Source organism: Sprattus sprattus, assembly GCF_963457725.1.
Source record: "Sprattus sprattus genome assembly, chromosome: 5".
Lineage (NCBI taxonomy): Eukaryota > Metazoa > Chordata > Actinopteri > Clupeiformes > Clupeidae > Sprattus > Sprattus sprattus.
In genome coordinates, this window is record NC_137924.1 from 43,590,637 (window position 1) to 43,604,354 (window position 13,718).

General features: G+C 49.4%; 1 protein-coding gene across 1 annotated transcript in view; it reads right to left on the reverse strand.

Annotated features, from left to right (window-relative positions):
• LOC308366222 (leucine-rich repeat and fibronectin type-III domain-containing protein 4) overlaps positions 1–11,708 on the reverse strand; it is a gene marked incomplete at both ends in the record, with an annotated part of 16,120 nt that extends 4,412 nt beyond the window's left edge. The window contains 2 exon segments of the mRNA XM_080839857.1: positions 9,859–11,443; positions 11,636–11,708. Of these exon segments, the coding sequence (XP_080695983.1) occupies positions 9,859–11,443; positions 11,636–11,708 (1,658 nt within the window).
• Between the last annotated feature and the right edge of the window lie 2,010 nt (positions 11,709–13,718).

Genomic DNA, 13,718 nt, shown 5'->3' on the forward strand with positions numbered 1-13,718 from the left:
TGTGTCTGGCTGTCGTCTTCCCCTTCCTCTCTCCCTCCATCTATCTTTGTGTTCTCTCTCTCTCTCTCTCTCTCTCTCTCTCTCTCTTTCTCTCTCTCTATGTGTCTATCCTCCTCCCTTGCTCCATGTCCTCTGTCTCCGTCTCTCTCTCTCTCTCTTCTTGTCTCCTCCCCGACCTCCATCTTCTCTCTGTTTAATGACTCCCAGTACTCCCTCCCTATTCTGATCATTCTATTACGCCGGCTCCTGTCGTCTTCAACCTTTGTCCTTTCTCCTCTGTGGGATCCTCTATCCCTTCCCTCCTACCGTCAGACCCACCCTTTCTTTATCCATGTATACCCCCTCTTTTTCTCTCCCTCTGTCACAGTCTCTCACTCTCCCACTCACTCCCTCTCTCTCTCCCTCTCTCTCTCTGTCTCTCTTTCTCTCCCTCTCTCTCTCTCTCTCTCTCTCTCTCTCCCCATGAGGTGTTTGTGCTCGCACCAAATTGAATAAAGAGGAGTGATTTTTATTCCATTCTGTTGTGATATATTAATGTGTGTGTTGTGCTTCGCTCCGGGCCAGAGAAGCAGCCAGCGAATGATAAACAGCACATCCGGCTTTTGAATTTGTTCATTAGCCAGTGCACCATTTACATTGTATTTACATAACTAATTAGTCAAATTGGAAGACACGTTATTTTATGTCAGATGAGTGCGCACACCCCACACCCTGCACACGCCCCTTTCTACCACCTTACTCGTCCTATCTGTCTGACTTTTCGCCCACCCCCCCCCCCCCACCCCTAAACTCCTCAACACCACCACAACCACCCTCCCCCCCACGTCTCTCTTTCCACACGAGTTATTCTGTCATTGGGCTGGTTTTCCATTAAGAGAGCGCCGCGGCCGTAAATGATGAGTTAACGCTGAAGGTCACCCTCACTGTACTCTCACTTGCTCTCATATTTATGGGTTTGATGCGCAGCGTCGCCCCTCCCACCCCCTCCTCTCACTTCTGCCCGTGTTTGGCTTATTTCAACCACCACTTATGAACGAGAGAATGAAAGAGAGAGAGAATGACAGATGAAAGAGAGATTCAGAGATTGAGAGTCTTGAAAAATGGAATGTGTTAATATGGATGATTTGTGTGTAGTGTAGGGACAAGTGGATGCTTTAGACGGCAGGTGGCCAGGGGAGGCCATGTTGTGGCATGTAAATACTGTCAGGAATGTAAATATTTCAGCGCTGGGATATATAGTCCCATTGGGGCCCACAGGTGTGTGTGTGTGTGGAATTGTGAGTGTGTCGTATGTCACAGGGACTGTGTGTGGGAGCTGCATTCTCCGAGATGGCTGACCTGAAACGATTGACACTGCGTTGAACTGGAGCATTAAACTGTAATTTTCCTACAGTGGCCACTAGCCTACTAGATTTTAGCTTTTATTTCTGACAGGAGAATTGAGACAACAGCCAGCATAAACCCATAACCATGCATAATGCAAAAGACAAATAGAAATAAAAAAGCCCCACAGCTCACAAACCCAACAACACTACCACCGCTAACACCGCCAGCTCCTCGCCAGGCTTGGGTCAAACAACATTATTCAAGTTAGCAATCATTTCCTTTCCAAATTTCCCTCTGTCTATTGGAGGTATTTTTTAAGAGACGGGCACTTTACCAAATAGGTCCTGGCTGATGCTGCGGCACATCTCTGGGAGTGCTGCTCACCTCATGCCGCACAGACAAAACCACAGAAATAGCTCCGCTGGGTTACAGGGTTTGGAATATGGAACAAGCAGCCACAGTGAAACAAGTCAGTTCAGAGAGAGAGAGAGAGAGTTCACAGAGAGAGAGAGAGAGAGAGAGAGAAAGATGTGAGCGAAAGAGAGAGCGAGAGAGAGTTGGAGAGGGAAGAAACAGTGAGTAAGCCAAGTCTGTGTGAGCTTTGTGTGAGCTTTCTGTGTTTGTGTGTGTGTGTGTGTGTGTGTGTGTGTGTGTGTGTGTGTGTGTGTGAGGAGAGGGTGCCAGCAAACAGTGGGAAGAGTGCTAAAAAAAACATGTGCGGAGATGGAAAAAGAGATGAGAAAGAGGAAGAGATGAGGAAGAGGAAGAAGAAGAGATGAGAAAGGAAGAATGCGGAAGAGAGAGGAAAGAACACAGAGAGGTGCACAGTAGGAGGATGCTATAGCAAAAGACACAAACACAGACCCAGGGCATGCAGATGATTAGTGTGTCTAGAAGGGGGCGCGCCACGCATCTCTGAGAGTGGTACTCTCTCATGGATCTATTGGAAATCGGCCTCTGAGTTCATTGACTGAAAGCCACACTGAAACAGTCTTTTAGTCAGGGTATGTGTGTGTGAGAGAGAGAGCGGGTGGGAGGGAAGATGCGAGAAGAAGGAGGATGTTGTTGAAAATAAGCAGCCAATTTGTCACAACCTGCAGGGCGAAGAAGAAAAAGCAGCACGAGCTCACACGCGATGTAAATGCTTTATGTTCTACTGGTTACTTTTACACAGCACATGTGAGGATGTGCAAAAATATCTGTCAACTCTGTGTGTGTGCGTGTGCGTGTGATTGTGCGTGTGTGTGAGTGCGTGTGTGTGTTTGTATGTGTGTTTATGTGTGTGTTTGTGAGTGTGTGTGTGTGTGTGTGTGTGTGTGTGTGTGTGTGTGTGTGTGTGTGTGAGTGTGTGTATGTGTGCGTGTGTGTGTGTGTGTGTGTGTGTGTGTGTGTGTGTGTGTGTGTATGTGCGTGTATGTGATTAGATGCCATAGGTCTCAGTGCCGATCAGTGGTGGGTTCTAATGTGATCTTTATCTTATCATCAAAGAAGACTATTATCTCTCTCCTCCAGCACCAATGAAAAGCTATCAAGGAAAAAAAGTCCCTTTGAAATCAAAAACACTGCCAGTAGTATAACATGTATGGATCTATATTATTCTGTTACATAAAACATAATTTTGTTGCCAGATGACTTTCAGATAAGCGCAGTAATCTTAGTGAATGCCCTTTTTATACACTGAACATGCATTAAGGAGTGAAATTGAGAACTACAAACTGAACTCAGATCTGTGTTCAAACTGAAGGCATCTGGTATGTGAACTAAAGAATCTAAAGCTATTACAGCAGCGTGATTATATGTTCACCGGTGGAGGTGGCAGCAACAGGTGACAGGCAGACCGTTAGGGTTCATGCCTTAAAGCCTTATCCGTAAACACAGATTTGACCCGTTGTTGTGGTCATTTATTAGCATTGAACCAAACCAGCCACTGAAGCCTCAAAGAAGCGATCAGTGAAGTGGTAATACTTGGCATTTCCGATCCCTTAACAGACCCTCCTTAAGACCTTACATGTAGTCTTTTATGATTGATGATTATGTCCAAACCAGCGTGCAAAGCAGCAAAATGATAGTTTACATACGCATTGTGTACACGCTTGGTATAACACCCATGCCTTGTTCTGCACCCTTGCTCTTTCAGTTGAGCTACTGGATCACAGTTTCATTAGTTAACATGAGCAACCCATTAACATTAGTGTTCACTGAACCACAAGGAATATTAATGTATACATTTGCATTTGTTTATGAAAACTAATAGTATTCCTTCAGTACCATTATTCAACGTATCTCTGCCCATGCACACACCTCAAACACCAGCATTAACAAAACATTAGCTTATACTAAATGCAGTAGTTGGAGTTTTAATTCATGCCATGCAATTGCACTTGCAAACTGCTGCATGCAATTAATATCAGTGAAGGGGTTGGGAGTGGAGCATAAAGCATCGGAGGCCACGACTTAGTATCCGTACATCCTGCACTGGCAAGGGAGCAAGACTACTGCAATCAGAGGGCAAATGCTATTTGTCTGCCCTCATTTCATCCCGCTTGTAATGGACGATGGTATTGCACATGGTGAATAATTGATAACTAATTGCAAGTGGAGCCGCCATGAAATTCCCCAATAGGTCGAGGTGGGAAAGCGCTGGCAAGGGATTGTGTGTGAGGGATTAAAAAAAGAAATGTGGTTGGAGCGTGTGTCAGCTGTTGGGATGGTTACAGTACACATAGCGTGAAGAGGTTCAGGAAGGGGGCACGGGTGTGTGCTTAACGGCTGACGTTTATTTTATTGTTTCTTTTTTTGTCTCTTGTTCCTCTCACACGGCGAAACAGGCGGTTTCTCTCGTTAGTTCTGCCTCTCGGCTGGAGAATTGTGCCAATTAACAGCTTCAGACGGGTGACGCCGAGCCCCGCACTGGGAATGGCTGCCTGCTGAACCTGAGATCCACTCCAGGATGTGTGAAGAAGATAGACAGTAGCCGCTCCTCACTTAAGGAAGAGGCGGACAAAAAGTTTGGGTGGAGCCACGCTAAGCTAATTTTGTTAACTTAGCCGTGTTGACGATGGATATACACATCATTTTGATTTCTGAACTGAAGTTAGGGCACGTTTTCAATTTAGGACTATCCATTCATGGGTATTTTTTGCCCCGCCCAGCACCACACCAGTGGATTTGGCCCATTACCTCTGTCTCTGTTGTGTGCTACTTATAGCAAATTCACATCGCTGACTCAGACAAGAGAACAGCGAGTCTATGTGTTTCCTGAATGTTCCGCACCACCGAGGGGTGCCTGGAGACATAAGATGTTGTGTGCTCTGGGAGGGGAGAGCAGGGCCAATGCGCAGTGCCTCTCTTTTGTATGCTGCTACTCAGCTCGTGAGTGGACTCCAGATAATCAGCCAATCAGCTTTCGGCTTCTGAGAGAGCTCCAGAGAGTGGGCCTGACCTTTCGTTCTAGTACCTCTGTGTGTGTGTGTGTGTGTGTGTGTGTGTCGGTGTGTGTGTGTGTGTGTGTGTGTGTGTGTATGTGTGTGTATGTGTGTGTGTGTGAGTGTGTGTGTGTCAGAGAGGAAGCAAGCAAGAGAAAGAGGAGAGAAGGTGAATTTAAAACACTGTTACTCTGCTATCTCTCTCTCACACGCTTACTCATTTTTTCTCCTATTTTCCATTTCCTTAAACCCCCCTCCCCACTTCAGCTCTCCCTCATGCACACAGACACACTCTCACAAAGTTACGCTCAAACAGTAGGATGCGACAGTGGTGTTTTGCAAGGCCGCTGACACAAAAACAAGTAATTATCCAGCCCCCCCCAAAAAAGGCAGATAGATGAAACAAGACAGATAGGAAGAGGAACACAGACCAGTCAGGGTTGTTCTTTTTCCACCATCCAATCCTTTCATCCTTCATTCTCATTACTCTCCTCTCCTCTCCTCTCCTCTCTCTATCTGTCTCTCGCTCTCTCCCCCTCTACTATCTCCCCCTCTACTCTCTCTGTCTGTCTCTCTCACCCCCTCTACTCTCTCTCTGTCTCTCGCTCTCTCCCCCTCTACTATCTCCCCCTCTACTCTCTCTGTCTGTCTCTCTCACCCCCTCTACTCTCTCTCTGTCTCTCGCTCTCTCCCCCTCTACTATCTCCCCCTCTACTCTCTCTGTCTGTCTCTCTCTCCCCCTCTACTCTCTCTATCTGTCTCTCACTCTCTCCCCCTCTACTATCTCCCCCTCTACTCTCTCTGTCTGTCTCTCTCACCCCCTCTACTCTCTCTATCTGTCTCTCTTTCTATCTGTGTCTCTATCTGTCTCTCTCCCCCTCTACTCTCTCTCTGTCTCTCTTTCTATCTGTGTCTCTATCTGTCTCTCTCCCCCTCTACTCTCTCTCTCTGTCTCTCTTTCTATCTGTGTCTCTATCTGTCTCTCTCCCCCTCTACTCTCTCTGTCTGTCTCTCTCACCCCCTCTCCTCTCTCTATCTGTCTCTCACTCTCTCCCCCTCTACTATCTCCCCCTCTACTCTCTCTGTCTGTCTCTCTCCCCCTCTCCTCTCTCTATCTGTCTCTCTTTCTATCTGTGTCTCTATCTGTCTCTCTCCCCCTCTACTCTCTCTCTGTCTCTCTTTCTATCTGTGTCTCTATCTGTCTCTCTCCCCCTCTACTCTCTCTGTCTGTCTCTCTCACCCCCTCTCCTCTCTCTATCTGTCTCTCGCTCTCTCCCCCTCTACTATCTCCCCCTCTACTCTCTCTGTCTGTCTCTCTCACCCCCTCTCCTCTCTCTATCTGTCTCTCGCTCTCTCCCCCTCTACTATCTCCCCCTCTACTCTCTCTGTCTGTCTCTCACCCCCTCTCCTCTCTCTCTCTGTCTCTCGCTCTCTCCCCCTCTACTATCTCCCCCTCTACTCTCTCTGTCTGTCTCTCTCACCCCCTCTACTCTCTCTATCTGTCTCTCTTTCTATCTGTGTCTCTATCTGTCTCTCTCCCCCTCTACTCTCTCTCTGTCTCTCTTTCTATCTGTGTCTCTATCTGTCTCTCTCCCCCTCTACTCTCTCTCTCTGTCTCTCTTTCTATCTGTGTCTCTATCTGTCTCTCTCCCCCTCTACTCTCTCTGTCTGTCTCTCTCACCCCCTCTCCTCTCTCTATCTGTCTCTCACTCTCTCCCCCTCTACTATCTCCCCCTCTACTCTCTCTGTCTGTCTCTCTCCCCCTCTCCTCTCTCTATCTGTCTCTCTTTCTATCTGTGTCTCTATCTGTCTCTCTCCCCCTCTACTCTCTCTCTGTCTCTCTTTCTATCTGTGTCTCTATCTGTCTCTCTCCCCCTCTACTCTCTCTGTCTGTCTCTCTCACCCCCTCTCCTCTCTCTATCTGTCTCTCGCTCTCTCCCCCTCTACTATCTCCCCCTCTACTCTCTCTGTCTGTCTCTCTCACCCCCTCTCCTCTCTCTATCTGTCTCTCGCTCTCTCCCCCTCTACTATCTCCCCCTCTACTCTCTCTGTCTGTCTCTCTCACCCTCTCTACTCTCTCTATCTGTCTCTCACTCTCTCCCCCTCTACTCTCTCTCTGTCTCTCTTTCTATCTGTGTCTCTATCTGTCTCTCTCCCCCTCTACTCTCTCTATCTGTCTCTCTCTCTCTCTCTCTTTCTCTCTCTCTCTCTCTCTCTCTCTCTCTTTCTCTCTCTCTAGCTCTGTTAGTCTTGTTATTCCTCATCATGCTCTTCTTCAGAATCTCTACCCTTTTTCTCTTGTTCCTTTTCCTCCACCCCCTCTTTTTTCCCCCCTATGCAGGCGCTCTCTTTTCTCCTCCCTCTCTCTGTCTCTTTCTCTCTCTCTCTCTCTATTCTGGTCATCTTTTTCTGACACAGTGTTTTTGTCATTGCAGTAATTGTCTCAGCTTTGTTCCTCTCTGTGACCTATGGAATCATTTTAGCTTCCTGGGGTTGACATTTTCAGAGGGAGTCCTCTCAGATGTAAACAGTCATTGAGACTGCACCATACTGCCATGTCTGTGGTGGTCAGACAGAGCTAGCAAGGTCTCACAGCCGCGAGTGAGAAAGGTTGAAGAGGTTAATATGATTAACTGGTTCAAAGCCGTGGCTGAGTCAAAGATTAGAATAGAATATGAGTCCCATCAAATGAATTACAGCATGTCTGGTTTAGAGGAAATTGTCTCTGAATAAGGGTTTTAATTTCATAAGGTGAAACACTTTTTAATTGCCAGTGAAAGGAAGGAATTGAAGAAATTGCGAAAATGACCTTTTTTGGTCTGGAATTGAATCAATTATATATATTTTAAATGAGCTTTGATTTCACTCAGTAGTTAATTGAAAAGCTTTTAAAGTCATTCTGTCTCTGTAGCTCTCCCTCTCCCTTTCCCTCTACCTCTCCCTCTCCCTCTCCCTCTCCCTCTCCCTCTTTCTTTCTCTCTCTCCACCCCCAAGAGGAAGGAAACTATCCCACTCTGATCACTAAGACAGCAGGTCGGTTTCCCCCCAGCACAGGTGTATAAATGATAAGCCTCCTCCAGTGTCCCTTGCCGCCCTCTCCATCCCATATGTTTCTCTCTATCTATTAAGCTGTCCACCTGCCCCCCTTCTCTCATCCTCCCCACCCTCCCTCCTTCCCTCTCTCCCTTCCTCTCTCCCTCTCTCTGTTACCCGTCGCCCCTCTCGTCGCCTCTCTCTCCGTCACGGGGATAGGTTGTGACACCCTCATTGGCTCTGCAGTTTAGGCTCATTTAAGGACTTCATTATTCTCTCCCCTGAGTCCTCCGTCACTCTCTACTCTCTCCATCTCTCTGTCTCTGTCCTCCTCTCCCTCTCTCGCTTCCTTACCTACCTCCCTCTGTCTCCTCCGTCCCCTCCCCTCGTCCACCTCTCAATCTGTCTGTCTTAATATGTCTGGAGCGTCTGCCTTCCATAATTCCTTGCTGCGTGACACAACGGTGTGTGTGTCTGGTCTCTGGTGTCTCTGTCCCCTTCTCTCTCTCTCTCTCTCTCTCTCTTTCTCTCTCTCTCTATCACCATCCCTCCCTCTCTCTCTCTCTCTCTCTCTCCCCATCTCAGAGTGGGATGTTCTGTCGGCGTCTGCACTAACAGGGGCGTGAGCAGGATGAGAGGCGCTCGTATCAGGAGCCGTCGGCCCTTTCCCCCTTCGGGAAACGGTGAGATGTATGGAGCGGCAGCGTTGGCACGCCCAAGGCGTTTTGACTCTGAGTGGTGGAAATCAAGCCACGTGTCGCTGCTGATGCACGTGGATAGACACTAGTCTCCCCTCCATTATGTGGTTATGACACGGATATCGATGTTTAATGAAGCCTAAAACAGCAGCTGAACACATCTGAACCCGTTGTTGAACCCACATTCAGAGTAGCAATCTGGGTTTCCTTAAGTACCAGAAGTACTCTATGTCGACTTGGCAGCCATCTTGAAATGTTTTTATATATTCTTTATATCTTATATATCTATATAGCTTTAGACAGAGTCACGCAGGATTATAAATTCATGTAAACGAATGGGGAGAGACCCTTAACTCTGATGAACTGTATATCAGTGTTGAGAGCTCACAAATTAACTTCTAATTTTACGCTCAAATAATGCCAAAAGAAGCTGTTATTTTTCAGATTCTTTTGCCTACTGCGCATGCAATTCGATTTTACAGCACAGCTATTTCTATGGCCACAGTTAATGTAATGCTCTACCGAGGCAAAACCTTAGTTATCCCCTTAGTAACAACGTGATTGGCTCTTTTTAATACAAAGCAGAACTTCTCCTGTCTCTGTTGACAACCCACACCCGCATTTAAACAAAGCTTGTTCCCATTACAGCGGTCTCAGTGACAGTTTGTGTTTGTGCAGTGTTTTTAGACCAATATAAGATCCTTTTAGAGACTGGTCACCTGAAACGGTATACAATAAGGCACAGAGACGAGGTGATCCTGCTCAAAGCTGGCTTGTGTAGGTTGTAGGTTGTGTCTGCTGATTCATCCCTCCTTGTGAAACTAGCTTTAGTGGAACAGATAGAGACTGACTGATTGAAGTCTGTCTGTGTGCTTGGAAAGAGCAAGGTTTCGGAAGGACATATGTTTCGATAGAAAGCCAGCTGTTTCAGTATGGTCTCACATCACTTCTCAGAAGGTACGTGCTGGTGAGAGAACGCCACTGCTAGAGTGAGGAAGATGAGACTAATTCATGTCGTTTGAAGCCAGCCGTCTGCGGTTCCCGTTGTTAAAGAGATGTGTGTTCGCAAGATGGGCAGGATGGTTGTCAAGGTAATGTGGAATTCTGTCAGATCTTTAAGCAGATGTTAATCACTGTTCATAATTAATCAGCCCCAAATACGATGCTGTCCTAATTATTTCACTTGTTGAAACATGAAACATGAAATATTTGAGATGGGGATAAGGAGTGAGCTTTGTGAATGTATCAGTTGTCATATCAATTGCTGTTTTATGGTGTAACACTGTTATATCATCATTCTGACTATGGCTTTGGAAACACTGTGTTTGAACAGTCCCACTCACAGTGCGGCTTCGGATGAGAATGTAGGAACTCACCTGTAGACGAGCGTCTCGTCGGCCGTGCAGTTGTACTGGATCTGGTACATCCACACCAGGTACGAGCCCGGCAGCCGGCCCATGTCCCAGCGCACCTGCGCTGAGGTGGAGGTCACCCCCAGCACCCCCACAACCCGCTCCTCTGCTCCGTCGCCCCCTCCCTCGCTCACATCTGCCCCTACCTCCACCCCCTCCTCCCCCTCCTCCTTGGCCTCCTGCCCCTTGCCCCCATCCTGAGGGTCCTGTGAGTCCGGGTCTGCTCCAGCCCCGTTTGTGTTGCCACCACCACCACCATTGCTGCTACTGCTGCTACTCCCCCCGTTAGTCTTCCCCGTGGTGATGTCCGACGAGCCAGGGTCCCTGGTCAGCATCACCGTGCCGTTGGCGCGGTGCGGCAGCGGGATGACCTTCAGGTCGACGGTGGCGGTGGCCTCGCCGGCGGCGTTGATAGCGATGCAGCGGTACGCCCCGTCGTCGCGTGCCACCGTGACCAGGATCTCCAGCGTGCCGTTGCGGAAGGATGCCACGCGGGTGCTGTTGGCCACGATGCGGTCGTCGGGCGACACCCAGTGCACCTCGGGCGGCGGGTCGCCGATGGCGCGGCACTTGAGCGTGGCGCGCTGGCCCTCCAGCACCCACAGCTTGTGCGTGCGGCGCGTGATGAGCGGCGGCTCGCAGGCAAACTCCTCCTCGGGCACCGACCAGAAGTAGCGACCGGCCAGCTGCGGCGGCGACGAGCACGTCTCCATGTCGTCGGTGCGCGACAGCCGGCGCAGCCACAACAGCTCGCAGTTGCAGTGCAGCGGGTTGCCTCCGATGTGCACGTTCACGATGGAGTTGTACGGCGTCGGGCTGATGGTGCCGATCTGCGAGCGCGCAAACAGCGGGTCCGGCGGCAGCGTCCGAAGTCGGTTGGACGTCATGTCCAGGCGGGCCAACTTGTAGAGCTCACTAAAGGATCCCTCAGCGATCTGATCGATAAGATTGTGGTCCAGGTTGAGTGTGTGGAGGGAGGCCATGCTCTGGATGGCCTCCCAGGGTGCCTTGCGCATGTTGTTGTAGGACAGGTCCAGGTCCTCCAGTGAGAGCAGGAAGTCGTCGAAGGCCTCGGAGGAGACGCTGATCAGCTGGTTGTTGTTGAGGATGAGGTGCTGGAGGTTGAGGAGGCCCGAGAGGTCACGCGGCCCCAGTGCGACCAGCCGGTTGGTGTCCAGGTGGAGCGAGCGCAGGCTCTCCAGGTCGGAGAAGGCCAGCGGGCGGATGAGGTTGATGGTGTTGCGCGACAGCGTAAGGTCCACTAGGCCCGTCATGTTGGCGAAGTCGACGCCGCCCACCTCGCGGATGAAGTTGTCGGCGAGACGCAGCTCCACGGTGCGCCGGTCGATGTTGGGCGGCACGAAGAGCAGACCCTTGTCGGCGCACAGCGTGCTCAGCGACTCGGACAGGTTTCGGCACACGCAGTGGAACGGGCACGTCGACACCGCGCCCCACGTCTCGCCCGCCCACGCGCTTGGCACGCGCCCAATCAGGCAGGCACACACTACCAGCGTCAGCCAATGGAAGGACAGCGGGGGCGGAGCTGCTGCTGAAGATGGACAGGCGCAGGGGAGCTTGGGCCACGGGTGAGGATGAGGAGGATGAGGAGGATGAGGAGAGGAGGAGAGTGGGTGGCATGAAGGTGGGCTGGAATGAATGGACGTGCGTGAGGAGAGGGAGAAGGATGGAGAAATGGATGAAGAGGAAAAGGAGGATGATGAGGAGGAGGTGGTGTGTGAACGAGTGAAATGGATGTATTGAGTGAGGGACGGGCGTGACTTTTGGGAGGGGTGGGGAGGTGGGGAGTGTGGCATGATAGTAGGGGGTTATCCACAGACCTGCAGAGAGAGAGAGAGAGAGAGACAGAAAGAAGGAGAGAAAAAGAGATAAAGGTTATTTTTGCTTATTTTGATCTCTTATTATGTTATACACCCCTTGTTGATCCCTTTATCCTCCACAAACCCCTAAAGGCCTGTCTGGCTTTGCTGCTGATTCATACTCGACACGCTATCCATAGGAGCTCGATGCTTTTGGCTGCGTTTGTGTGTGTGTGTGTGTTTGGGTGTGTGTGTGTGCGTATGTGTATCTGTGTCTGTGTGTGAGTGTACCTGTGCTTGTGTGTGTGTGTGTGTGTGTGTGTGTGTGTGTGTGTGTGTGTGTGTGTGTGTGTGTGTGTGTGTGTATTTTCAAGCTTTATTGCATTGCAGTCCTGCGAGTCAAAGGCTTTTGTCAACCACAGACTTTATAGTGCATGAAATTTTTGCATACCTCCATCAGTATGGGAGACAGCTTACTAGCAGAGAACCGAGGGAAAGAGAAAGAGGGAGGGAGAGAGAGAGAGAGAGGGGAGGAGGCACGGTCATGGACAAGGAATTATGGGAAACTGGTAATCTGCTCCGGCAATATTGTTAGCATGACTGCATGCATGCCAATAAAGCCCCTCGGAAATTGAATCGAGGAAGAAGTAGGAGAGAAAAAGAATGATAGAGAGAGAGGGAGCGAACGTGAGAAAGAAAGCACAAGATATCGTGAAATATAATATTGCTGCAATATCCTGTGTTTGTAGCTGAAATGTGTCATTAACCTGTCTGATTTCGTGCTGCCATTCGTTGTGACCTAGCATCTTGGCTGTTTGTCTGCTGTCTGTTTCGTGCTGCCACTGCGTTCAGCTCTTGAGTAATCCCGAGGCACTGCACAGTGTGGGCAGTGCAGCTTTGAACTCGACTCGGAGACGGATAGAGAGAAATTGGATGAGATTGGACGGAGAGAACACGGCACATGAATGTAGATGTGTGTATGTGTGGAGGGGCTTGGTTAAGCGCAGCCCCTCTGTAAGTGGAGTTCTAGTGGAGGGATGGGATCAGGGTGATCCAATAAGGGAAGGATGGAAGACGTCTGTGTGTGCGGATCAGAGGTGTGTGTGTGTGTCTGTGTGTGTGTGTGTGTGCCACTCAGAGGTGGGTGAGTGTGTGTGTGTGTGTGTGTGTGTGTGTGTGTGTGTGTGTGTGTGTGTGTGAGAGTGTGTGAGTGTGTGTGTGTGTGTGTGCTTGTGTGAGTGTGTGTGTGTGTGTGTGCTACTCAGAGGTGATTGGGTGTGTGTGTGGGGAAGGGCTGCATCACACCCACAGCAAAACGTGAAGCCTGCTCTCACACTTCCTGCTCTCTGACGACACACACACACAAGCCTACAGGCAGTCGACACCCGCTACTTCTGCTAGCTGAGCCGTGAAACAACAGAGCTGAGAGAGAAGTGAAGAGAGAGCGAGAGATGAAGAGAGAGAGATGAAAAGAGAGTGAGAGAGAGAGAGAAAAAGAGAGGCAGATACAAATCAAGCTCACAAGAACAAGCATATCAGAGGCAGACAGACATATCAGAGGCAGAGAGACATATCAGAGGCAGACAGACAACTATCAGAACAGATTGATAAAGTACCATGCCAATGAAGCATACTGAGTTAGATTAAATTGAACCAAACAAGACAAACAAGACACACATGCAGTGAAGTAGTTGTGATAGTGGCATGGAGTGGAAAATGGAGTCTCTCTTTGTTGCCATGACAAAAGTGGAAAGATGGTGTGTTGTTTTTTTTTTCTTCTTCTTGAACAAATCTAGATTAGCGGGAAAAAAAGGAGAGATAACGGAGATACAAATGTAGATTGAGGGAGCCAGAAACAACAGGGGAGATTAAAACGAACCGCAACTGGGCACCAGATAACAGCTCTATCAGGGGAGGCAGCCATGGCCCTCCCTAGACCAGACCCAGCCTGTGAGTGCAGCCGAGTGTGTGCGGGAGCCTCCCAGACAAGTGTGTGTGTGTGTGTGT